At 44.6% G+C, this 26,416-nt stretch overlaps 1 protein-coding gene across 1 annotated transcript in view; it reads right to left on the bottom strand.

Moving 5' to 3' along the window:
• SLC39A8 (solute carrier family 39 member 8) overlaps window positions 1-26,416 on the bottom strand; it is a 72,894-nt gene that overhangs the window by 30,523 nt on the left and 15,955 nt on the right. The window contains exon 3 of the mRNA XM_063934954.1: window positions 15,713-15,863. Coding sequence (XP_063791024.1) covers window positions 15,713-15,863 — 151 coding nt within the window. The remainder of the gene's footprint in view (window positions 1-15,712; window positions 15,864-26,416) is intronic.

Genomic DNA, 26,416 nt, shown 5'->3' with positions numbered 1-26,416 from the left:
CCCTTTCCTAATGGGACTGCAGCCAGGGCTGGATTAAGGGTCTCATGGTCCTGGGTCTAACAATGTTCAAGGGCCTATTATGAGAAGTAGAGGGGGTGTGACCAATGTTGTGTGGGTGTGGCCAGTGCTATGTACACTGTGAGCCCCAATGTCTCCCTAAATATGTTAAAGTATAAAAATTGCATCATTTTGTGTGGAAAATAGAAATACAACTTAATGCCTACGATTTATGGCCGACCGTGTGGCCAGCTGGTGGCTGGTGATCATCATGCTGTCATGACAATGGGCCTATTTTTATCTGGAGGCCTGGAGCTGGAGCTCCAGAGCCGGCCCTAGTTATAGGCAAACTAGGCAAATGCCTAGGGCATTTGGTATACCTAGGGGCACAAGCAGCTTTTGCTGATTAAAATGATATGTGGCATGCCTATATTCTGTCTGTGACTACGGCTGTATCTGCATACGAAATGCTACATTACAGGTTTTTTCTGGAAATCACTGTAATGTAACATTTCGTATGCAGATACAGTCACAGCCACACACAGAATATAGGTATGCTAATTATCATTTTAATCAGCAGAAGCTGCTTGTGCACCCTAGCCACATAGTAATGCAAATAAGATGCATTTTCATCAAAAAATGTGCCTGACGTTAGCAGAGCTGCCAGCTGACACACACCAGGCATCTCCTGCTGCATGCCGTATTGAGGCAAGATGTATGTGGACACGTGTATCCAAGCAGAGGCAGAGGTCACAGTGTTAGTGGCCATGTGAGTGGGTTGGTTGTACAGTAGTGTTCGGCACATGTGTAAGGGGCATTATGTGTGTCATGTGAATAAATGCATTAATAATGTGCGGCAAATGTGTAAGGGGCACTGTGTGTCACTATGTGTATAAGTGCACTAATAATGTGCGGCATATATGAAAGGGACATTATGTGTGTCATTATGTGTATAAGGGCATTAATAATGTGCGGCATATGTGTAAGGGACATTATGGGGTATATGCAATTGCGGTCGAATTCGCCCAAAAAAATTTCGCCAAAAATTTTTTATCGACAATGCAATTCAGTATTTTCCGTCAAAAAAACGGACTTTCAAAATTCGACTTTTTGAAATTCGACTTTTGTCAAATTCGACTTTTCTGCAATGATACAAGTGCTGCAATTCGACAAAAGTATATTCAATTGAAGTTTGGAAATTCGACAACAGTGCTTTTAGACAGTAAATTCGTCATTTTCAATCCGCCACACTTTGATGGGTGAAACTAATAAAAAAAAATTAAAACAAGTTTTTTTTGTGTTTTTTTTTTCTTGGTAATAGCATTTCTATTTATATTAGAAGGGATTAGGTACTTGGTTTGTCTTTTTTGGAGGCACAAGTATTTTTTATATATTTTTAAAAATAATATTTTTTATTTTTTTTATTTTTTTTAGATGGAATGGTAAAATCCCAGAAAAAAATGACGTGGGGTCCCCCCTCCAAAGCATAACCAGCCTCGGGCTCTTCGAGCCGGTCCTGGTTCTAAAAATCCGGGGGGAAAATGGACAGGGGATCCCCCGTATTTTTAAAACCAGCACCGGGCTCTGCGCCTGGTGCTGGTGCAAAAAATACAGGGGACAAAAAGAGTAGGGGTCCCCCGTATTTTTTACACCAGCATCGGGCTCCGCTAGCTGGACAGATAATGCCACAGCCGGGGGTCACTTTTATACAGTGCCCTGCGGCCGTGGCATTAAATATACAACTAGTCACCCCTGGCCGGGGTACCCTGGGGGAGTGGGGACCCCTTCAATCAAGGGGTCCCCCCCAGCCACCCAAGGGCCAGGGGTGAAGCCCGAGGCTGTCCCCCCCATCCAAGGGCTGCGGATGGGGGGCTGATAGCCTTGTCAAAATTGAAAGAATATTGTTTTTTTCCAGTAGTACTACAAGTCCCAGCAAGCCTCCCCCGCAAGCTGGTACTTGGAGAACAACAAGTACCAGCATGCGGGAGAAAAACGGGCCCGCTGGTACCTGTAGTACTACGGCATTAAAAAAGGTTGGCATAATATGTAAGGTGCATTATGTTTATATTTTATAAGGACATTAATAATGTGTGTCATAAGAGTAAGGGGCATTACTGTGTTGGAGGATGTGTATAAATGCATTACTAATGTGTGGCATTATGTGTATAAGGAGCTCTACTGTGTAGCGTAATGTATAGAAAGGGCACTACTGTGTGGTCTAATATGAATAAAGAGAAATATGTTGTGCTTTAATGTGAATAAGGAGCAATTCAGTGTTATGTAATGTGAATAAGGGGCATTAATGTGAGGAGTAACGTATATAAGGTAAAGTGGTACTACTGTGTGATGTAATGTGAATAAGGGACACTATAGCATGATAAAATGTGAGTACAGTTGCACTAATGTGTGGTGTAATTTGAATTGGGGGTACTATTGTGTGGCCATGCCCCTTCCCAGCATGTACACACCACTATTTGGGCTGTGCGCTAAATGTTTGCACTGTTCCTATTTAAAATATAGGAGCACCAAAATGAGGACTGCTATATGTGAGGGGTGATGGTGCTGGGAAAGGGGCGCAGGGTCAGAGGTGGAACTAGCAGCGGTGCTAGGGGGCACCAGACAAAATCTTGCCTAGGGCATCATATTGGTAAGGGCCGGCTCTGTGTAGCGCCATCCGCCCCATTGTTATCATAATCTGGCCCTGGCTGTAGCTGTGTTGTACTTGTTTTTCAATTTCATTTTATTACTTGCAAGGACACAGTAAGAGCCTGATTGTGAGTTGCACGCTATGTCAATGTGGAATGTATATGTGCATCTATTTTTTTTTTTACTGTGCATGTGTCCCAGTTGTGTTCATACAGATTGATAGTTGTGATTTCAGATGCTTGCATACAGATATATATTGAAGATGTATTGGGCATTCCTGGTCAGTGAGTGGGAAGGGGCTGCTCAGATGTACAGAGATAGTCTGTGTCATGGGTGTTTATTGGGAGTGTCTCAGGCATGTTGCGGAGTGTTTGCGTACACAGGGCCTAATTCAGCATGTATCGTTAATCTGAGAAATTGCAGTTATCTGCGAGTAGAATGGCTCCGCCCGACAGGAAGAAAAAATGCCCCTTGCAAGTTTGTGAATGCATCGCAGATGGCTATACATTTGCAGATGCATACGCAAATCCTGGAACACTGAAGATTTTTTGCTGTCTGCAGCTGAAACGGCCTGGAAGTGGTCTGTGCGGACGTCAGACACCCTCCCCAAAAACGCCTGGGCATGCCTGCTTTTTTCTGACACACCCAGAAAATGGCAGGTTTCTGCCCAGAAATGCCGGCTATCTGTCAGTCAAACTGCGGCTACATTGCGATTAAGATCTGTACACATTTTCTGTCGCTATTACCCTTCGCGCATGCACAGACGTTCGATAATCACTCAATTTGTGAATTCTCTGAAAAGCGAACCATGCTGAATTAGGCCAACAGACCTTTAATTGCTCACATTGGACGCCATACGCAGATGGAGACCAGATAGACCTGGTGCAAATTTCCATGGTAAGACCAATGCTGCGGCTAAGGATGCACCAACTGGAATGTCAGCTGACAGTGGGCATTTCAGCCCTTGCACATTCGGATGCACGGATGTACACCAGGGAAGGGCTTTGCACATATGTGACCGGTAATAAATGCAGACATGGACGTGACTGTGTCGGACTCAGAATCAGGTCTGAGATGACTTATTGTGATTTCAGGCTTTACCTGCCATAAACTTGCAATTTCAATATGGCTGTATAAAGTTGTTGTATCCCCAGGTGGCCTTAGATAAAGCTTTTGCATTATAATGAATAGTAAAAATTATATTGAAAAGGTCAACAAAAACATACACAAGACAGCAATTGTATACAAGGATGCATGAGATTTCAGAAGATCATAATGCAAATATTACATGCAGAACTATAAAAGAAATCACGTTGGGTAAGATGCACATAACATGTACAGTAGGGGATTATGGGAACAGCATTGTGTGAAGGAAGTAGTAATGGGAGTATACAGTGTGAGGCAAAAAAAACTCCCAGATTTAAAGGTTAACGAAAAAGGCATGGTAAATGCTATTCAACATTTTGGAACATAATCTCACCCTGTATATGCATGTTATACACAAGGAAGGATGGAATAGCTAGTAATGGGATGTGGTTATGTTACCGGCTCTCGGAATCCCGGCGGTCAGCATGCAGACACCGGGATCCCAAACGCTAAAAATGCTGGCAGTCGGAATACTGATACACAGGGTCAGTTTCCACTTGTGAGTGTCCCCGACATCCATAGAGTGGGAATAGAACCTGTGGAACCTGAGCCACCGAGCCTGCTGCGTGGCATTCTGCTATCGGGATCCCAGTGTCGGTATGCTGACTGACTGACCCCATGTCATGTTTCTTCATCACAGGGATACTTTAGGGGTAGATATATGAAAGATCGATATGGGGGGGGGGGGGGGAGATGTCAGCGCACATGGGTGGTCATTCCAAGTTGCTCGCTCGCTAGCAGTTTGTAGCAGCCGTGCAAACGCTATGCCGCCGCCATCTGGGAGTGTATTTTAGCTTAGCAGAAGTGTGAACAAAAGGATCGCAGAGCGGCTACAAAATCATTTTGTGCAGTTTCAGAGTAGCTTCGGACCTACTCAGCGCTTGCGATCACTTCAGACCATTCAGTTCCTGTTTTGACGTCACGAACACGCTCTGCTTTCGGACAGCCACGCCTGCGTTTTTCCTGGCACACCTGCGTTTTTTCGATCACTCCCTGAAAACGGTCAGCTGCCACCCAGAAACGCCCACATCATGTCAATCACTCTGCGGCCAGCAGTGCGACTGAAATGCTTCGCTAGACCCTGTGTGAAACTACATCAGCCGTTGTAAAAGTACTTTGCGTGTGCGCATTGCGCCGCATACGCATGCGCAGAAGTGCCGATTTTTTGCCTGATCGCTGCGCAGCAACCGAAAGCAGCTAGCGATCAACTCGGAATGACCACCATTATATGCATTGATACCACTGCTCCCCATGTATTACAGCGGAGGTTCATGCTGAATGACAGGGGCACTATGCACCCCAGTCTTTATCGGTGCTGCTATCGAAACAATAACTGGCCGATATGCAGGGCAATGTATGAACGGTCAGTGGCACCGATTACTGCACCTGCAGCTATCGATTATAACAGCGTTGTCCCTGGCTGTGGCATGTGCTGGCTCCGGGCTGCCTGTGAAATCTTGCGATAATAGCGAGATTCAGTGCATGCCCAGAGGAGCCAACCCGGGGGAGAAACACAGCGCATCAGCACTAGGCTGAGGCACTGTGTGGTCAGGCGGGGTTTTTCCCTTCCCCACTCCGGCACACAAGATGCTAATACATCATGTCAATGTTCCTTCCTGCTCCACCTCCGTAATGAGGCAAAGCAGGAAGTGCTATAGCGGCACGATCCGTGGTACTATAATACATCTCCCCTTTAGAGAGATATGTTAATGTTTAACATTGTGTGACAATGGGTACTGGTAATTTATTTATTTACATTAATATTCTTCTAGCTCAGGAAAACAATGATGTCCTAGGCTAGGTCTTAAATACAATGTGATTCTTTAGATAATAGCAATGTGTTTAACCAGGTTTATCTGTGTTTGTGTCAGTTTATTACACAATAAAAGGTAGCTGGCTTAGCACTGGTATTTTATATGATGGTTACATGTAATTACAGTAATTAAGCTTCCAGAATGCTTTTCCCTGTAAACATGAAATTGTCATGTCACAGCTATGTTCAATATACTGTAGCACATTTATAACATATAATGGAAACAGTTCATCATTGTCAGCATGTTTTTATAGATACAAAGGTTGGCTTTAAATACTTTTTTTCTTTAGAGATAAAATTATCTTTTATACGGAAACACTGCTCCGTGTGTACACGTTCCTTCGCACATCTACTAGATTTCCTATTTGCTCCCTCTAAATATTTGACATTTTAAAGCCATAGACAGGGAGGGGAAACTAAGGGGATCCCGGCTGCCAGAATGCAGGCGGGAGGGCAGGTCCAACGAAGCCCCTTGCGGGCTCCCTGGCTCGCTGCACTTGCCACAGGTTCTATTCCCACTCTATGGGTGTCGTGAACACCCACGAGTGGGAATAGTTCAGGCCCCCTGCCGGCATCTTGGAGGCCGGGATCCCGGCGTCGGTATGCTGACCACCGGGATCATAACTACATCCCAACTAAGGAGGGGGAACTAAGAGCAGTTTGTGTTGTGGGGGGAGGCAATCAATTTCCGGCTGTTGGGATCCCGGCGGTCAGGATACAGATGTCGGAATCCAGACAGCTCAAGGGGCTATTCCCACTCGTGGGTGTCCATGACACCCACAGAGTGGGAATACATCGTAGTACTCGCCCCACTGCCAGCATTCTGTCTGATGGGATGCCGCTGACAGGATACTGACAGCCGGCATCCCGTCCACCAGGAATACATATGTATTCCATTGTGGGTTGTTATTCTTCCAAACACTTGTAAAAGAGTCTGGGAGCCATTAGGCTGTTTTCACGTGTGTATTTATTTCTCATGAAATCAGTTTATCAGAGCATCGCTTTTTATTTAGCAGAGTCAAAAGAGGGTTGTTTCAGGATTGGTTATACTGTAGTTACATACTGCAGAAAGAAACAGTTGCTGAACCATTATGACTGTACCCAGTAAAGTAATGGGGCCAGCGGTCTACCATGACGCTCTTTGCATGTCCATCTTTTCATATGGACTCAATGGGCAGTTGTCCAAGGGCCCCAGGAGTATAAGGGTTCTAAGTTGATAGCTGAGGGTCCCTTTTTTCCTAGAGATGTGCACCGGAAATTTTTCGGGTTTTGTGTTTTGGTTTTGGGTTCGGTTCCATGGCCGTATTTTGGGTTCGAGCGCGTTTTGGCAAAACCTCACCGAATTTTTTTTGTCGGATTCGGGTGTGTTTTGGATTCGAGTGTTTTTTTAAAAAAACCCTAAAAAACAGCTTAAATCATAGAATTTGGGGGTCATTTTGATCCCAAAGTATTATTAACCTCAATAACCATAATTTCCACTCATTTTCAGTCTATTCTGAACACCTCACACCTCACAATATTATTTTTAGTCCTAAAATTTGCACCGAGGTCGCTGGATGACTAAGCTCAGCGACCCAAGTGGCCGACACAAACACCTGGCCCATCTAGGAGTGGCACTGCAGTGTCACGCAGGATGGCCCTTCCAAAAAACACCCCCCAAACAGCACATGACGCAAAGAAAAAAAGAGGCGCAATGAGGTAGCTGTGTGAGTAAGCTAAGCGACCCTAGTGGCCGACACAAACACCTGGCCCATCTAGGAGTGGCACTGCAGTGTCAGGCCGGATGGCCCTTCCAAAAAATACTCCCCAAACAGCACATGACGCAAAGAAGAAAAAAAAGAGGCGCAATGAGGTAGCTGTGTGACTAAGATAAGCGACCCTAGTGGCCGACACAAACACCTGGCCCATCTAGGAGTGGCACTGCAGTGTCACGCAGGATGGCCCTTCCAAAAAACACTCCCCAAACAGCACATGACGCAAAGAAAAATGAAAGAAAAAAGAGGTGCAAGATGGAATTGTCCTTGGGCCCTCCCACCCACCCTTATGTTGTATAAACAGGACATGCACACTTTAACCAACCCATCATTTCAGTGACAGGGTCTGCCACACGACTGTGACTGAAATGACGGGTTGGTTTGGACCCCCACCAAAAAAGAAGCAATTAATCTCTCCTTGCACAAACTGGCTCTACAGAGGCAAGATGTCCACCTCATCATCATCCTCCGATTCATCACCGTGTACATCCCCCTCCTCACAGATTATCAATTCGTCCCCACTGGAATCCACCATCACAGCTCCCTGTGTACTTTGTGGAGGCAATTGCTGCTGGTAAATGTCTCCACGGAGGAATTGATTATAATTCATTTTAATGAACATCATCTTCTCCACATTTTCTGGAAGCAACCTCGTACGCCGATTGCTGACAAGGTGAGCGGCGGCACTAAACACTCTTTCGGAGTACACACTTGTGGGAGGGCAACTTAGGTAGAATAAAGCCAGTTTGTTCAAGGGCCTCCAAATTGCCTCTTTTTCCTGCCAGTATACGTACGGACTGTCTGACGTGCCTACTCGGATGCGGTCACTCATATAATCCTCCACCATTCTTTCAATGGTGAGAGAATCATATGCAGTGACAGTAGACGACATGTCAGTAAACGTTGGCAGGTCCTTTGGTCCGGACCAGATGTCAGCATCAGCAGTCGTTCCAGACTGCCCTGCATCACCGCCAGCGGGTGGGCTCGGAATTCTGAGCCTTTTCCTCGCACCCCCAGTTGCGGGAGAATGTGAAGGAGGAGATGTTGACAGGTCGCGTTCCGCTTGACTTGACAATTTTCTCACCAGCAGTTCTTTGAACCCCTGCAGACTTGTGTCTGCCGGAAAGAGAGATACAACGTAGGTTTTAAATCTAGGATCGAGCACGGTGGCCATAATGTAGTGCTCTGATTTCAACAGATTGACCACCCGTGAATCCTTGTTAAGCGAATTAAGGGCTCCATCCACAAGTCCCACATGCCTAGCGGAATCGCTCTGTGTTAGCTCCTCCTTCAATGTCTCCAGCTTCTTCTGCAAAAGCCTGATGAGGGGAATGACCTGACTCAGGCTGGCAGTGTCTGAACTGACTTCACGTGTGGCAAATTCAAAAGGTTGCAGAACCTTGCACAACGTTGAAATCATTCTCCACTGCGCTTGAGACAGGTGCATTCCACCTCCTATATCGTGGTCAGTTGTATAGGCTTGAATGGCCTTTTGCTGCTCCTCCAACCTCTGAAGCATATAGAGGGTTGAATTCCACCTCGTTACCACTTCTTGCTTCAGATGATGGCAGGGCAGGTTCAGGCGTTTTTGGTGTTGCTCCAGTCTTCTGTACGTGGTGCCTGTACGCCGAAAGTGTCCCGCAATTCTTCTGGCCACCGACAGCATCTCTTGCACGCCCCTGTCGTTTTTTAAATAATTCTGCACCACCAAATTCAAGGTATGTGCAAAACATGGGACGTGCTGGAATTTGCCCAGATTTAATGCACACACAATATTGCTGGCGTTGTCCGATGCCACAAATCCACAGGAGAGTCCAATTGGGGTAAGCCATTCTGCGATGATCTTCCTCAGTTGCCGTAAGAGGTTCAGCTGTGTGCGTATTCTGGAAAGCGGTGATACAAAGCGTAGCCTGCCTAGGAAAGAGTTGGCGTTTGCGAGATGCTGCTACTGGTGCCGCCGCTGCTGTTCTTGCGGCGGGAGTCAATACATCTACCCAGTGGGCTGTCACAGTCATATAGTCCTGAGTCTCCCCTGCTCCACTTGTCCACATGTCCGTGGTTAAGTGGACATTGGGTACAACTGCATTTTTTAGGACACTGGTGAGTCTTTTTCTGAGGTCTGTGTACATTTTCGGTATCGCCTGCCTAGAGAAATGGAACCTAGATGGTATTTGGTACCGGGGACACAGTACCTCAAACAAGTCTATAGTTGGCTCTGCAGTAATGATGGATACCGGAACCACGTTTCTCACCGCCCAGGATGCCAAGGCCTCAGTTATCCGCTTTGCAGCAGGATGACTGCTGTGATATTTCATCTTCCTCGCAAAGGACTGTTGGACAGTCAATTGCTTGGTGGAAGTAGTAAAAGTGGTCTTACGACTTCCCCTCTGGGATGACCATCGACTCCCAGCAGCAACAACAGCAGCGCCAGCAGCAGTAGGCGTTACACTCAAGGATGCATCGGAGGAATCCCAGGCAGGAGAGGACTCGTCAGATTTGCCAGTGACATGGCCTTCAGGACTATTGGCATTCCTGGGGAAGGAGGAAATTGACACTGAGGGAGTTGGTGGGGTGGTTTGCGTGAGCTTGGTTACAAGAGGAAGGGATTTACTGGTCAGTGGACTGCTTCCGCTGTCGCCCAAAGTTTTTGAACTTGTCACTGACTTATGATGAATGCGCTGCAGGTGACGTATAAGGGAGGATGTTCCGAGGTGGTTAACGTCCTTACCCCTACTTATTACAGCTTGACAAAGGCAACACACGGCTTGACACCTGTTGTCCGCATTTCTGTTGAAATACTTCCACACCGAAGAGCTGATTTTTTTGGTATTTTCACCAGGCATGTCAATGGCCATATTCCTCCCACGGACAACAGGTGTCTCCCCGGGTGCCTGACTTAAACAAACCACCTCACCATCAGAATCCTCCTTGTCAATTTCCTCCCCAGCGCCAGCAACACCCATATCCTCCTCATCCTGGTGTACTTCAACACTGACATCTTCAATCTGACTATCAGGAACTGGACTGCGGGTGCTCCTTCCAGCACTTGCAGGGGGCGTGCAAATGGTGGAAGGCGCATGCTCTTCACGTCCAGTGTTGGGAAGGTCAGGCATCGCAACCGACACAATTGGACTCTCCTTGTGGATTTGTGATTTCGAAGAACGCACAGTTCTTTGCTGTGCTTTTGCCAGCTTAAGTCTTTTCATTTTTCTAGCGAGAGGCTGAGTGCTTCCATCCTCATGTGAAGCTGAACCACTAGCCATGAACATAGGCCAGGGCCTCAGCCGTTCCTTGCCACTCCGTGTGGTAAATGGCATATTGGCAAGTTTACGCTTCTCCTCCGACGATTTTATTTTAGATTTTTGAGTCCTTTTTTTACTGATATTTTGTGTTTTGGATTTTACATGCTCTGTACTATGACATTGGGCATCGGCCTTGGCAGACGACGTTGATGGAATTTCATCGTCTCGGCCATGACTAGTGGCAGCAGCTTCAGCACGAGGTGGAAGTGGATCTTGATCTTTCCCTATTTTTGGAACCTCAACATTTTTGTTCTCCATATTTTAATAGGCACAACTAAAAGGCACCTCAGGTAAACAATGGAGATGGATGGATACTAGTATACTTATGGATGACGAGTGACTGACGACACAGAGGTAGCTACAGCCGTGGACTACCGTACTGCGTCTGCTAGTATAGAGATGATAATGATATAAAAAATATATATATATCACTACTGCAGGTATATATAATATAATGACGGACCTGCTGGACACTGTCAGCAGACTCCTACTACTAGTATGAAGAAGATAGAAAAAAAAAACCCACCACAGGTAGGTATACAATTATGGACGAGCACTGACGACACAAAGGTAGCTACAGCCGTGGACTACCGTACTGCGTCTGCTAGTTTAGAGATGATAATGATATAAAAAATATATATATATCACTACTGCAGGTATATATAATATAATGACGGACCTGCTGGACACTGTCAGCAGACTCCTAAACTACTAGTATGAAGAAGATAGAAAAAAAAACCCCACCACAGGTAGGTATACAATTATGGACGAGCACTGACGACACAGAGGTAGCCACAGCCGTGGACTACCGTACTGCGTCTGCTAATATAGAGATGATAAAGATGATAGAGATGAACAAAAAAAATATAACACTACTGCAGGTAAATATTTATATAAGGATAGGGATACCGGATAGGGGTATGAGCGACCTAAGGTGTTTATATGTTGCCAAATATAGTAAATATAATAAAAAGATGTATGAGATTTATAAAAATATATTATTCATTTATTTCACAACATTAGGAATGAATTTAAAGTGCAATGTAAATAAAAGAGACAAAAAATTATTAATTAAAAGTTAAAAAAAGGAGAGAGAGTCTCTTACATAAAATATGGTTCTAAAAAGACAGTTCTTTTAAAAAAGAGAATGGACATATGTTAGATCCTCAATTAAAGTGCAAATTGTCTGTGCAAATAAGCTCATTTAAAAAGTGGAGTAATAGCATATATAATCTTAACTGATATGGCAGGAGGTCTCTGGGTGAAGGACCAACGCGTTTCGTCTCCAAGACTTCTTCACTTACCCAATGAAGAAGTCTTGGAGACGAAACGCGTTGGGCCTTCACCCAGAGACCTCCTGCCATATCAGTTAAGATTATATATGCTATTACTCCACTTTTTAAATGAGCTTATTTGCACAGACAATTTGCACTTTAATTGAGGATCTAACATATGTCCATTCTCTTTTTTAAAAGAACTGTCTTTTTAGAACCATATTTTATGTAAGAGACTCTCTCTCCTTTTTTTAACTTTTAATTAATAATTTTTTGTCTTTTATTTACATTGCACTTTAAATTCATTCCTAATGTTGTGAAATAAATGAATAATATATTTTTATAAATCTCATACATCTTTTTATTATATTTACTATATTTGGCAACATATAAACACCTTAGGTCGCTCATACCCCTATCCGGTATCCCTATCCTTTGTTTTGCGGCAACACACCATTGCCGTTTCCTTAGGGGGCAGCTGACGCCCAAATAACTGGGAGTTTTTCTAATTGAGAGTTTGTGTTATCACAAGTGGCGCGGCATTCTCTTGCAATCACAAATATTTATATAATATAATGAATGACGGACCTGCTGGACACTGTCAGCAGAATGCGTTTATAGAATAAAAAAAAAAAACACCACAGGAGTGTTTAACTTTTTCAGGCAGACAATATACTGGTGGTCACTGGTCAGTCACACTGGCAGCAAAAGTGTGCACTGTACTCCTGCTATAACTGCACCCCAGTCTCCCCCACAATTCAGCTGTGTGAGCAGTGAGCACTCAGCACAGTCAGATATACATAGATGATATTATCATGCAGCACACTGAGGCTGAGCACAGATATGGTATGTGACTGTGTATCGTTTTTTTTCAGGCAGAGAACGGATTATATTAAATAATAAATAAAACTGGTGGTGGTCACTAGTAACTATCAGCAAAACTCTGCACTCTGAGTACTCCTAATGCTCCCCAAAATTACTAAGTTAGTAGTAAATCAACTCAAGTGTCTCTATCTATTCTAACGGAGAGGACGCCAGCCACGTCCTCTCCCTATCAATCTCAATGCACGTGTGAAAATGGCGGCGACGCGCGGCTCCTTATATAGAATCCGAGTCTCGCGATAGAATCCGAGCCTCGCGAGAATCCGACAGCGGGATGATGACGTTCGGGCGCGCTCGGGTTAACCGAGCAAGGCGGGAAGATCCGAGTCTGCCTCGGACCCGTGTAAAAAGGCTGAAGTTCGGGGGGGTTCGGATTCCGAGGAACCGAGCCCGCTCATCTCTACTTTTTCCAGGGGTATCAGATTTTTGAAAATCGTCCCCGGGGAACCAGAGAAATCTGATTTCAAGGCAGTGGACCCCATCCAAGCCTGTTAACTGCTCTTCCCAGCCAGATATCTTGGGTTCTGTCTGACTTAGAGTTTTTCTGAGGGTATACTCTAAAAACTGGGACTCTCCTCTTTTGGTTAACACTGGCTACTTGTCTCTACTATATCTAGAACCATAGATATCAGGATTCCAGCAACTGGTCCCTGCTCCAACTCCACACGTCTGGTATGCAGTTTTATATTTTTGTTGGTGGATTGCTCTGGTTCCTGTACTCTGAGGGGCCCCTTCATTCAGCCCAATGCCCCCTTCTACAGTTTAGCATCCCATCTCCAAATATCTGTGCAGAAATTACTGCTCCAGGTCCTACATGCCGAGCGGAAGATAGAACACCCCTACCATCCGCAGGATATCACAGCTGCCGCTGATAGCACCCCCACCACTACCTCTGATAGTGGGTAGGAGCCTCAGTGTATTACTTTGCCAAAGGGCTCTACACTGCTGTTAAGATGGCCCTGGGTCTTTGGATGTCAATACTATTCTTTCGGAATTATTATAGTTACCGATCTCAAAGGTGATCATATGGATTATTGGTCACACTAAGGCTGCATACCCTATGGCGAATGGCTTTTCAGATTAATTTCTTAATGCAAGTAGAAATGGTAGTAAATATTTATATCAAACACATTTCCGTTCGACACATTTTCACTTAATTTTTATCCTAGCTTTCTTGGGGTCAGATAACCAGACAAGGTAACAGCAAATGGGCTATATACTGTATTACATACATTAAGCAAGCAGAGATGACAGATTAGGCTACCCTGCAACAGGTGGAGTAATATGGGGAGATAGGATTCACACAATTCTTTTACATAACTCATTGTTACGCCATCAATGGAAATGTTTTAAATGTTCATCAATGCGAATTTAACACCTTGCCCAGCTCTTAAACTTAACCAATGCACAATCGCTGCTCAGCGTAGCTACAATCAGTTTGTTCATGGTCACAGAAAGGTTCATAATTATAAATACTAATGCCTCCTGAATGGCATAGCCGTGACCGTTTTTATGCTTTAGGATTACATTTATGTACCTACTGTAGGTGGACTATTCATTAGAAAGTATATTTTGAGCAGGTCCCCCTCACCAGATCCTCTCCAGGGGTGAGGGGGTGGACTTTACAGATTTTTGTTTTATTTGCTTTCAGTGTTTGATCTTGTGTGAGTGTTTTATATATTATGTCAAATGCAGTGTTGGATTCCCCACTAGGCACTGGAGGCAGGTGCCTAGGGGTGCCAATTGATGGGGACGGCATAGCAATTCCTCTGTATAAGAGGAGAGCTTTCCAGTGCCCCAGTTTTATCCGGGGAGTGTCAGGAGCAGGCATATGTGCAGTCCAGGACATTGGGAAGATTAGAAGCCCAATTCAGACCTGATTGCAGGAGCAAATTTGTTCTCTAATGGGCAAAACCATGTACACTGCATGGAGGGGTCAGATATAATATGTGCAGAGAGAGTTCGTTTTGGGTGGGGTGTGTTCAAACTGAAATCTAAATTGCAGTGTAAAAATAAAGCAGCCAGTATTTACCCTGCACAGAAACAAAATAACCCACCCAAATCTAATTCTCTCTGCACATGTTATATCTGCCTCCCCTGCAGTGCACATGGGGGGTCATTCCGAGTTGTTCGCTCGTTGCCGATTTTCGCTATACTGCGATTAGTCGCTTACTGCGCATGCGCAAGGTTCGCAGAGCGCATGCGCTTAGTTATTTTACACAAAAGTTAGGTATTTTACTCACGGTATAACAAAGCTTTTTCATCGTTCTGGTGATCGTAGTGTGATTGACAGGAAGTGGGTGTTTCTGGGCGGAAACTGGCCGTTTTCTGGGAGTGTGCGAAAAAACGCTGGCATTTGTGGGGAAAAACGCGGGAGTGTCTGAAGAAACGGGGGAGTGTCTGGGCGAATGCTGGGTGTGTTTGTGACGTCAAACCAGGAACGAAACTGACTGAACTGATCGCAATGTAGGAGTAAGTCTGGAGCTACTCAGAAACTGCTAAGAAATTTCTATTCGCAATTCTGCTAATCTTTCGTTCGCAATTCTGCTATGCTAAGATACACTCCCAGAGGGCGGCGGCTTAGCATGTGCAATGCTGCTAAAAGCAGCTAGCGAGCGAACAACTCGGAATGAGGGCCATGGTAGAGAACAAATTTGCTGATACGATCTGGTCTGAATTAGACCCAAGGTTTTATCCGGAGCATACGCATGTGCAGAAGAGGAAAGCCCATAATAGATGCCCAAATAATGAGCATTTAAAAACAGGTAGCTGGAGGGGTGGAGTGTCACCAGAATCCTTGGGGGGAGGGGAGCATACGCCAGATAATATGGTGTCTGACCCCTATATCTGCCCTTAGTCAAATGTGTAAGAAAAGATGAAAACAAAACCTGTTTGTACCTTGTGATGGACTGGGCTTCATGATAGATTCAGCTTCATGTGTACATGGGTGACCAACAGTTACATATAAGAGAGCAGGGCAAGCGTCACCAAAGTTTGTATCTGTAATTTCGTTTTCATAATTAGCCAAGATTTCTTCACTGGAAAGGCACTAAATGAAAGAGGGGGTAAAATATTATTTTTGTGATATAAAGCTTACAAACACAAACAAAATATACTGCCATATTTATAGAGCTAGATACACTTCATTGATTTTATTGATAATATATAGAATGTAGTGGACAATACAGGAGACGTAGTGAAGATGTATTTATATAGTATAAAGGGTCCAATTTAATAATGCGTAAAATGCTTGTTATCCAACTAATTCATAATTGCTAATAATTGCTTGTACTCCAACTAATCAGCTCCTAACTCTGTGGGGTATATTTACTTGGAGAGTGAGAGTGGAGAGGAATAAAATACTAGACAATAGGCTCCTAACTGCCATGTTACATGCTGTGTTTGAAAAATAACAGTTAGGAGCCAATTAGCTGGAGCATCATTTAAGATGAGAAACGAGTGATAACAAGAATATCACTCATTATTAACTGGGCCCTTAGTATTATGGATAAATCAAACCTCCCAAATTTGCCTCAATGAACGCCTATGGTGTGCACTCCGGAAAAGTGGGAGTGGCCTCAGATGGGAGGGTGTGGCAACCATGTGTGCCCTGTGCTCCCCAAGCAGCAGGGCTGCCCCCGGCTCACCTTGCTGCACTGTTTACATGCTGTGCGCATGCACAAGGTGTCTATTCAGGGTAATCAAATGCAAACCCAACCTACACATCCACCCACGGGACACGGTGGGACAGTGTCCAAATAGTGGGACTGTCTCGCTAGATTTGGGACAGTTGGCAGGTATGATATATGGCTATGGCATAGGAACAACAACTAACAACTGAACTCCAAAAGCTGCTGTTTTAAGTAATTTAGGGCCTAATTCAGGGTTGGATGCAAAAACAAAATCTTTCTCTAATGGACAAAACCATGGCCCTCATTCCGAGTTGATCACAGCAAGCAACTTTTTGCTGCTGGTGCGATCAACTAATCTCCGCCTATGGGGGGGGAGTGTATTTTAGCATAGCAGAGCTGCGATCGCTTGTGCGGCCCTGCTATGCTAAAAAAGTTTCACACAAAACAAGAGTAGCCCTGGACATACTTACCCTGTGCGATGGATCCAGCGATGATGGGCCCGGCTTTGACGTCACTCCACCGCCCTCCATTTGCCTGGACACGCCTGCGTTTTGCTTACCACTTCCCGAAAACGGCAGCAAACGGTAGGTTGACGCCCCAGAACGCCCTCTTGCTGTCCATCTTCTTTGCGGTCGCCAATGCGACCGCTTTCTTCTCTGTAAGCATTGTTGCCCGGCGACATCTGTCACCGGGCAACGTCGCGCCTGCGCAATGTGCACGCCAGACATGTTCGCACCGCAGCGAAGAACCGCTGTGTGCGAACGGGTCGGAATGACCCCCCATGTGCACTGCAGGTGGGGCAGATATAACATGTGCAGAGAGAGTTAGATTTGGGTGGGTTATATTGTTTCTGTGCAGTGTAAATACTGGCTGCTTTATTTTTACACTGCAATTTAGATTTCACTTTGAACACTCCCCACCCCCCACCCCGAAATTACATGGGGCGCCTGATCAGTCATACGATAATGCAACGTTACTATGGTAACGAGGAGCACAGAGATGCGTCTACTATGGATGACGTCATCTGTATGCGCTGTCCGGCCGGGTTTCCTGTTCCGCTTCCGGAATGACACTGATATAAAGGTAAGAGGTTTCATTTATGAATTTGACCTGATGAAAGTGCCACACAATAAAGGACACTGAAACATTGCTGCACTTGTGCCTTGTTAAAGAGGTTTATTTAGTCGCCAGGTATGCCGCACAAGTGGACTGTATATTGAATATTTTTTGCGGATACCCGGCGCCATTGCTAATTATACTGGGAGAGCTGGACCATGCTACAGTATAATAAATTATATATATATATATATATATATATATATATATATATATACACATATAGGAACTTAGGAAGTAACATCTGTCAGTTGAACTCTCATGTAGACCAGCTTACACATAGTTGAATTGTGTTTGGGATGAGATAACAGACCAGTCACATTAGATACAGTACAAAGGGAGTGACTTTAGAAATTGCATAAAGTGATGACTGATATACTTTTGCCGATAGTAGTTTTTTCACTGTCTGACAGAATGTTATATAGATAAGGAAAGCATCCCACTGAGGGCATGTTCTCTCTTTGCAAGCTTTTTGCTTTCAAAGCAATATGCATCCTTGTATGTGTACTGTAGTTTCACACATCATACAGGAAATAGTGGTAATAATACACATTAGTAGTAACATTCATAGTAATAATGTTAATAGTGATAATAAAACAGGTAATAGTGATTGCAATAGGGATACAGGGGATACTGTAGGTAATTGTGCTACAGTACGCTACTAAAGTACAGTACACTAACACAGAAAATGATTGCTCTGAAAATTATACAGGGACACAATGAAGGTTAGCAATGACACACTGGTGGAAGCTTCATATCTCCGGTTTATATTGTTGGTATTTCTGCTGCAGGACGTGTTACTGGCGATAGCACTACTATAGCTGGGCATGTGTCTGCCCACATTACTACTTCTGGCCATATTACTAATGGCGGTATATTACTGGCTCTGTTGGGAATATTGCATATTCACTATGGTATTACTGAGCATATTAGTAGGCATTTGATAATCACTGCTGTTCATACGATATGCGTTCATATGACTACAGTTCTGAATAATAATAGCAAAGCTCAAACTCTTCAGACCAATGTAATTCTGCATTCTCAAGCTTGCAGTAAGAGGCTATAGATCCTGTATTTACAGCTGTATATATGCTTTTAGCTGACTGTCACATGACAGGAGCTGGATCTCGCAGTGGGAAAGGATTTTCTGCTTTCAGCATACTAGGTTACAGAAGAATAGAAGATCACTTTGCTCGTTGCATCTGAATCCTGTAATTACTAATTACCAATCACAAAACAGAGCCTCGTCATCCCCCCAGCTCTGCGAGAGACAACATCTGCGTGTACACTAGAAAGAATACACTAGAAAGATGACAAGAAATACATTTGTATACAGGTGACTGCCTAGGTTTGTCCAGTGGGGGTCATTCCGAGTTGTTCGCTCGCAAGCGGATTTTAGCAGATTTGCTCATGCTAAGCCGCCGCCTACAGGGAGTGAATCTTAGCATCTTAAAATTGCGAACGATGTATTCGCAATATTGCGATTACACACCTCGTAGCAGTTTCTGAGTAGCTCCAGACTTACTCGGCATCTGCGATCATTTCAGTGCTTGTCGTTCCTGGTTTGACGTCACAAACACACCCAGCGTTCGCCCAGACACTCCCCCGTTTCTCCGGCCACTCCTGCGTTTTTTCCGGAAACGGTAGCGTTTTTTCCCACACGCCCATAAAACGGCCTGTTTCCGCCCAGTAACACCCATTTCCTGTCAATCACATTACGATCGCCAGAACGAAGAAAAAGCCGCGAGTAAAAATCCTAACTGCATAGCAAATTTACTTGGCGCAGTCGCAGTGCGGACATTGCGCATGCGCATTAAGCGGAAAATCGCTGCGATGCGAAGATTTATACCGAGCGAACAACTCGGAATGACCCCCAGTGTTAGTAAATATCAAGTATAATATAAAATAGGATAGCAAACCAAAACCAACACACATCTAAATCACTGTTATGTGCATACTGCATGTTTATGTATTCATTATAATTCCCAATTGTTGCTAAAAATAAACTGAATATGTGTAAAGTCTGATGCCTATATTTTGTTTAGATAGTAAACTTCCGCCTTATTATTCATTGGTCTTATGCCATTTGAAAGCACTTTGAGCAGATTCTTCTTATATGAATCACATTGCTTGGATGTCTCTTATAGATAACTTTAGCGTGACCATGTTTATTTTGGATCATGCTTCTTGATCCTGTTTCAACATGGACAAAACAAACAGGCATTGTGCAAATACACCAAATCTGTAACTGAACAATAACAGTTCCAGATGAGAGACATCCTCATATAAAGGAATGTTTTGTTACCTTATAGACATCTTGTCTCCAAACACAAAAAGTTCAGAATGATGATGCCAATAAGGAAAACTGTGGGAAATAACATCAATAAATGAGTTAGCAGTGATTACTTTTGAATTAAGATTTATTTGTTTTATTTTAAATGAGGTGAGATTTTTTTTGCCCATGGTGCTAACGCTTTATAGTAAAAGTACATTCTACAAAATTGGTTGCTAGGGCAACGCCTCCACCTGTCCTCTATAAAGCTTTGACAACTATTAAACGTACACCTAGAAGAAACACTTGCTGCTGGGCTTATGTACTTGTGCAACTATTACTCACATATCAAAAATGCAGTTGGACTGAATACTGTACAATGGTGGTCATTCCGAGTTGTACGCTCGTTGCCTATTTTCACTATATTGCGATTAGTCGCTTACTGCGCATGCGCAAGGTTCGCAGAGCGCATGCGCTTAGTTATTTTACACAAAAGTTAGGTATTTTACTCACGGCATAACCAGGATTTTTCATCGTTCTGGTGATCGTACTGTGATTGACAGGAAGTGGGTGTTTCTGGGTGGACACTGGCCGTTTTCTGGGCATGTGCGAAAAAACGCTGGCGTTTCTGGGAAAACGCGTGAGTGTCTGAAGAAACGGGGGAGTGTCTGGGCGAACGCTGGGTGTGTTTGTGACGTCAAACCTGGAACGAAACTGACTGAACTGATCGCAATGGCTGAGTAAGTCTGGAGCTACTCAGAAACTGCTAAGAAATTTCTATTCGCAATTCTGCTAATCTTTCGTTCGCAATTCTGCTATGCTAAGATACACTCCCAGAGGGCGGCGGCTTAGCGTGTGCAATGCTGCTAAAAGCAGCTAGCGAGCGAACAACTCGGAATGAGGGCCAATGAGCAAAGGCCTCCTCCCATCAATATCCCGGTATGAGAGTTACCTTCCTGGTTTGAATACAATTACTGATATACCAGACGAATTTATGCTGTTATGGTAATAATGAAAGGACCTGGTCTTTCACTCGGCGGGGACTGTATCACTTTTTCCATCTACAGATGTGTCCTCATACATCTTTGCCGTAGTTGCGCCAATCAGCGCTTCTTGGCAGGCCAGGTCGCTTGAGACTCTGAAAGTCTTGCGTGTATTTTATGAGTCTTTTTTTGCCAAGATGCATCATAGTTGCAGTATGAGTAAGACACACCAGGAGACTGTGCTGATTACTTTGATTTGCGACACTTGTACAGTATATCTGTGTGCGACTGAGTCTCTGCATCTGTATACAAAGTGCTACAATGTAGCAGCCGTAGAAGTGGCATATATTGAATTAATTAGCACAGTCTCCTGGTGCGTCCTAGTCGCATCACGTTGTGAGTAAGATGCATTTTTGGCAAGAAAGACGCCCAATGCTAGCAGAGCTTCGCTGGACCTGGCAGCTCACTCACTCCAGGGATCTCCCGCTGCATGGCGTATTGAGGTTAACTGTATGAGGACATCTGCATATGGCTAAAGGGGTTATGGGGGTCATTCTAAGTTGATCGCACGCTGAAACTTTTTGCAGCCCGTGCGATCAACTAGACGCTGCCTATGGGGGAGTGTATTTTTGCATAGCAAGGCTGCAGCCGCTTGTGCTGCACTGCTATGCAAAAAAAGTTGTGTAGAACAAGACCAGGGTAAGAGTTACTTACCCTGTGCGATGAATCCAGCGTTGCAGGTCCCGGAATTACGCCAGACATCCACCCTCCAAACGCCTGGACACGCCTGCGTTGGCCGCACCACTCCCAGAAAACGGCAGTTGACACCCACAAACACCCTCTTCCTGTCAATCTCCTTGCGATCGGCTGTGCGAATGGATTCTTTGTTAAATCCATCGGCCAGCAGCGATCCACTTTGTAGCCGTACAATGCTCCTGCGCATTGCAGTACATACGCATGCACAGTAGTAACCTGTTCTCTGCGCTGCGAAAAACGGCAGCGAGCGATCAACTCGGAATGACCCCCTATGTCTCATTGTTTAATGGGGCCCTAAATATTTTATTGCTGTGTTATCACTACTATAAACACAAAATAGTTAATTGTTCATTACAGTTTAGTCTTGTTATTCATTGGTCTGTCCATTTATACACTGTTTACACATTGTGCATTGCCTTATACTTCCTGTCACAACATTTTGCAAATTTTTTGTTTTTTCCTATAGAACAGTGTCCCATAAACTACTGTAGGGGGACCACTGGCGTATCTACAGTGGGTGCGGTGCACACAGGCCCCTGGGTCCATAGGGGGCCCACACCGCGCACACTGCACCCATTTCTTCTATATACTTACCTTTCTGGTGTCCGTGTGTGGGTCCCTTCTTCTCCGGAGTCCCATTGCCGGCAGCCGTAGCAGCGCTGTTAGTGCTCTGTCTGAGCACTAGAGACTCTGGCACAGTGCCAGAGTCTACAGCACATGCGCAGGTCTCCGAAAAAAATTTGCTGCGCCATTTTTTCGGAGACTTGCGTATGCGCTGTAGATTCTGGCACTGTGCCAAAGTCTCCAGCGCTTAGACAGAGCACTTACAGCGCTGCTGCCAGCTACAGGATGGGAGAGGAGGGGGCCCACACCCTAGATACATTCCTGAGGGGGACTTAGTCACCATCCTGGCGGTCGTGATCCCGGCGATCAGCATACCGATGCCGGGATCCCAGCTGCCAGAATGCTGGCAGGGGGCCCAGGACTATTCCCACCCGTAGAGTGGAGACTAAAACCTGTGTTGAGTGCTGTGAGCCACTGAGCCCACAGCGTGGCGAGTGCTGAGAGCCCGCAAGGCGTTTTGTTGCACCACCCTGCCAGCATTCTGGTGGATGGTCACGCATAGATTGTAAGATTGCCAGCAGGGCCTTCCTACCCTTAAGTCTGTCTGTTTTTGCCCAGTTTTGTTCTCTTACAGTTGTTGTAAAGCGCAACGGAATATATAAGAAACTGTTAATAAATAAATACCCAATGCACTGTAAGTAGTCTCCCTGTCAGATTTAGTGACATTCTGGTTGTTAGATCAAGCTACAGACAGTTCTGAAAAGGGAAAGTTTAATTATTTCCACTATGTACATTCAATACAATAAGCAAGCATTAATCTACCCCATAAGTCCCTTGAGTTAGTACAGGGCAGTAACTAGGTGTGCGGAGGGGGCTCCACACCTAGCGCTGCAGGGTAGGGGGCACTGTTGATGGCACTTCTCAATTATATGTTTTAATTACTTTCACTTGCAGCTTCACCCCTTTTTGAAGGCCAGCATCTCCTGACCGCCCCTGTCTCCTACCCTCACCCCTTCTGTCACTAATACCTATACAACATTCATGAACTCAACTTGAGATTTCTTTGTTATTCAGTCACACTGTCCTTTATTACATTTAAAGATGCCGACATATCCAGGATTCTATTGAGCAAAATTGGAGAAGAAGAAAGACAATCTAAATATTATAAGGATATTATGCAAACTTTATGCAAACATTAAGCAAATATTATGCAAGGAAGAATTGAAAAGTGATTCTGCTGTCAGTGTTAGGCAGGGAGTGAAACCAGATTCATAATCTACTAAACTCAATTCTTCCTTCAATCTTGCATAATATTTGCTTAAAGTTTGCATAAAGTAAAAGGTACTTTGTTTGGTTACAAGTTACAACATAAGCATCCTTTCTGTGAACCCCCTCTATCGACCAGGTGGTTTTTATTATTAGTTATAAGTGTTAGCAGGTGGAGCGGTGTGGTCTATAATTCAATATATGAACGTATTAAAGGTGACTTCACATGACCACAAATCTTTGGATGTACAGTATGCTTCTTTTATTCTTATATGTTGTTTGTCCCCTATGATTGGATACACTGTGCATTTTAGACGATAATTAATAAAATGTATGTTTTAAATCCTTATAATATTTAGATTGTTTATACTACCATAAGAGTGCACCCACAAAGAAGTCTTTCTTCTTCTCCAATTTTGCTCAATAGTTCTACTGTTTGACTTCGGGTGCACCACCAGATATTTATTGTTGATATTTTCCTGATATTTTTTTGATTGGTGCGGAATCATTTTCCTTGTACTTGCATATCCAGGATTCTAACCCATTGCCTGTGGCATTGCAGTCAGACAATCTATTCATTGAGCTATCTGCCCTTGCATAGAAAGGTAGATAATTCTAAGCTAGAGAATTCTAACTATTTGAAGCTTACCTTGTACTTTGTGGAAAAAAAATGATCAGCATTGTGGCTAAGCAGATCTATGTAGTGTGTGGCTACAAGGGATTGGGTGTGTCGCTGCACACTACATAGATCTGCTCACTTACAATGCTGATTATATGAAGCTACTGGTACTAAAAAAAAATAATAATAGTGTTCATAGTTTTTGTGCAGGATCAAATAGTTCAATGAGTAGAGTGTTTGATTAGAATTCAACAGGTTATAGGTTTGAATTATGGGTATGGAAGTATATTGAAGTGTGTTATTTAATAAAGGGTATTGTAACTGAATAACAATGAGCTATGTATATACTGTATATATAATGTGGGAAGAGTATCATAGCATGGGCCTTTTCTCGGAGCAATCTTTTCATGCCTCCTGTGTCCCTACTGGAAAAACGGGGGGGTACTGGCACCAATTCTCTCTCTGGCACAGGTCACCAAAAAGTCTAGTTATGACTTGGAGTTAGTACATAGGGGGTAATTCAGACCTGATCGCTAGGCTGCGTTTTCGTACAGTGGACGATCAGGTCTAAACTGCTCATACACCGCAATGCGCGGGAGCATCGCACTGGTACAAAGCGGATCACCGCTCAGTGATGGGTTTGTGCGAAGGATCCATTCGTACAGGCGTTCACAAGGAGATTGACAGGATGAAGGCGTTTGTGGGTGTCAACTGACCGTTTTTTGGGAGTGTTTGGAAAAACGCAAGCGTGTTCAAGCGTTTGCAGAGAGGGTTCCGGACAGGCTGATGTGATCGCAGTGGCTGAGTAAGCCCTGGGCTGTGCAGAGCCTGCACAAAATCTGTTTGCACAGCTCTGCTACACATGCGTTCGCACACTTGCACAGCTCAAATACACTCCCCTGTGGGCGGCGACTATCTGATCGCAGCAGTGCAAAAATCGCTTGCTAGCGAACAGGTCTGAATTACCCCCATAATACCTTTCATAGGCAATTACACAATAATAGTGCCGGAATATGATTCTTTTCTTCACGTATTATTACATTTTTTTCTCCTTTTTGTATTTTTTGAACTAGGTGGAACCAAACAGATACATAAAACCCCGAAAGGTCTCCAGAATTACCAACATTTTCAGACTCTATGGGCCTAATTCAGACTTGATCACAGCAGAAAAATTTGTTAGCAAATAGGCAAAACCATGGGGGTCATTCTGACCCGATCGCACGCTGCGCTTCGCAGCCGTGCGATCGGGAAGGTACTGCACATGCGCGGCGGCATTGTGCAGGCGCATCGTTGCCCGGTGAACGTCGTCGCCAGGCAGCAATGTCACTAGCAAAGAAAGCCGTCGCAGCGGCGACCACAAGAAGATTGACAGGGGGAAGACTGATCCGGCCGGCAAATCACCATTTTCGGGGAGTGGCGAGTCCAACGCAGGCGTGTCCAGGCGTTTTTTTTGGGGAGGATGTCCGACGTCAATTCCGGGACCTGCATCGCTGGATCGGTCACACAGGGTAAGTAATTGTTACCCTGGTCTTCTTTTACAGGAATCTTTTTTTGCATAGCAGGGTGGCACAAGCGTTCGCAGCCCTGTTATGCAGATATACACTCCCCCATAGGCGATGTCTAGTTGATCGCACTTGCAGCAAAAAGCTGCTACGTGTGATCAACTCGGACTGAACCCCCATGTGCACTGCAGGGGGGGGGGGGGGGCAGATATAACATGATAACATGTGCAGAGAGATTAGATTTGGGTGGGGTGTGTCCTAACTAAAATCTAAATTGCACTGTAAAAATAAAGCAGCCAGTAATTACCCTTCACAGAAGCAAAATATCCCACTCAAATCTAACTCTCTCTGCACATGTTATAGCTGCCTCCCTCCTGGAGTGCACATGGGGGGTCATTCCGAGTTGTTCGCTCGCAAGCTGCTTTTAGCAGCTTTGCACACGCTAAGCCACCGCCTACTGGGAGTGAATCTTAGCTTATCAAAATTGCGAACGAAAGATTAGCAGAATTGCGAATAGACACTTCTTAGCAGTTTCTGAGTAGCTCCACACTTACTCGGCATCTGCGATCAGTTCAGTCAGTTTCGTTCCTCGTTTGACGTCACAAACACACCCAGCGTTCGCCCAGACACTCCTCCGTTTCTCCAGCCACTCCCGCGTTTTTCCCAGAAACGGTAGCGTTTTTTCACACACACCCATAAAACGGCCAGTTTCCGCCCAGAAACACCCACTTCCTGTCAATCACATTACGATCACCAGAACGAAGAAAAAAACCTCGTAATGCCATGAGTAAAATACCTAACTGCATAGCAAATTTACTTGGCGCAGTCGCACTGCGGACATTGCGCATGCCGTTGCGGAAAAAAAATAACGAGTGAACAACTCGGAATGACC

Source organism: Pseudophryne corroboree, chromosome 1 (assembly GCF_028390025.1).
Source record: "Pseudophryne corroboree isolate aPseCor3 chromosome 1, aPseCor3.hap2, whole genome shotgun sequence".
NCBI classification, from domain to species: domain Eukaryota; kingdom Metazoa; phylum Chordata; class Amphibia; order Anura; family Myobatrachidae; genus Pseudophryne; species Pseudophryne corroboree.
This window is presented reverse-complemented; position numbering and strand designations above follow the sequence as displayed.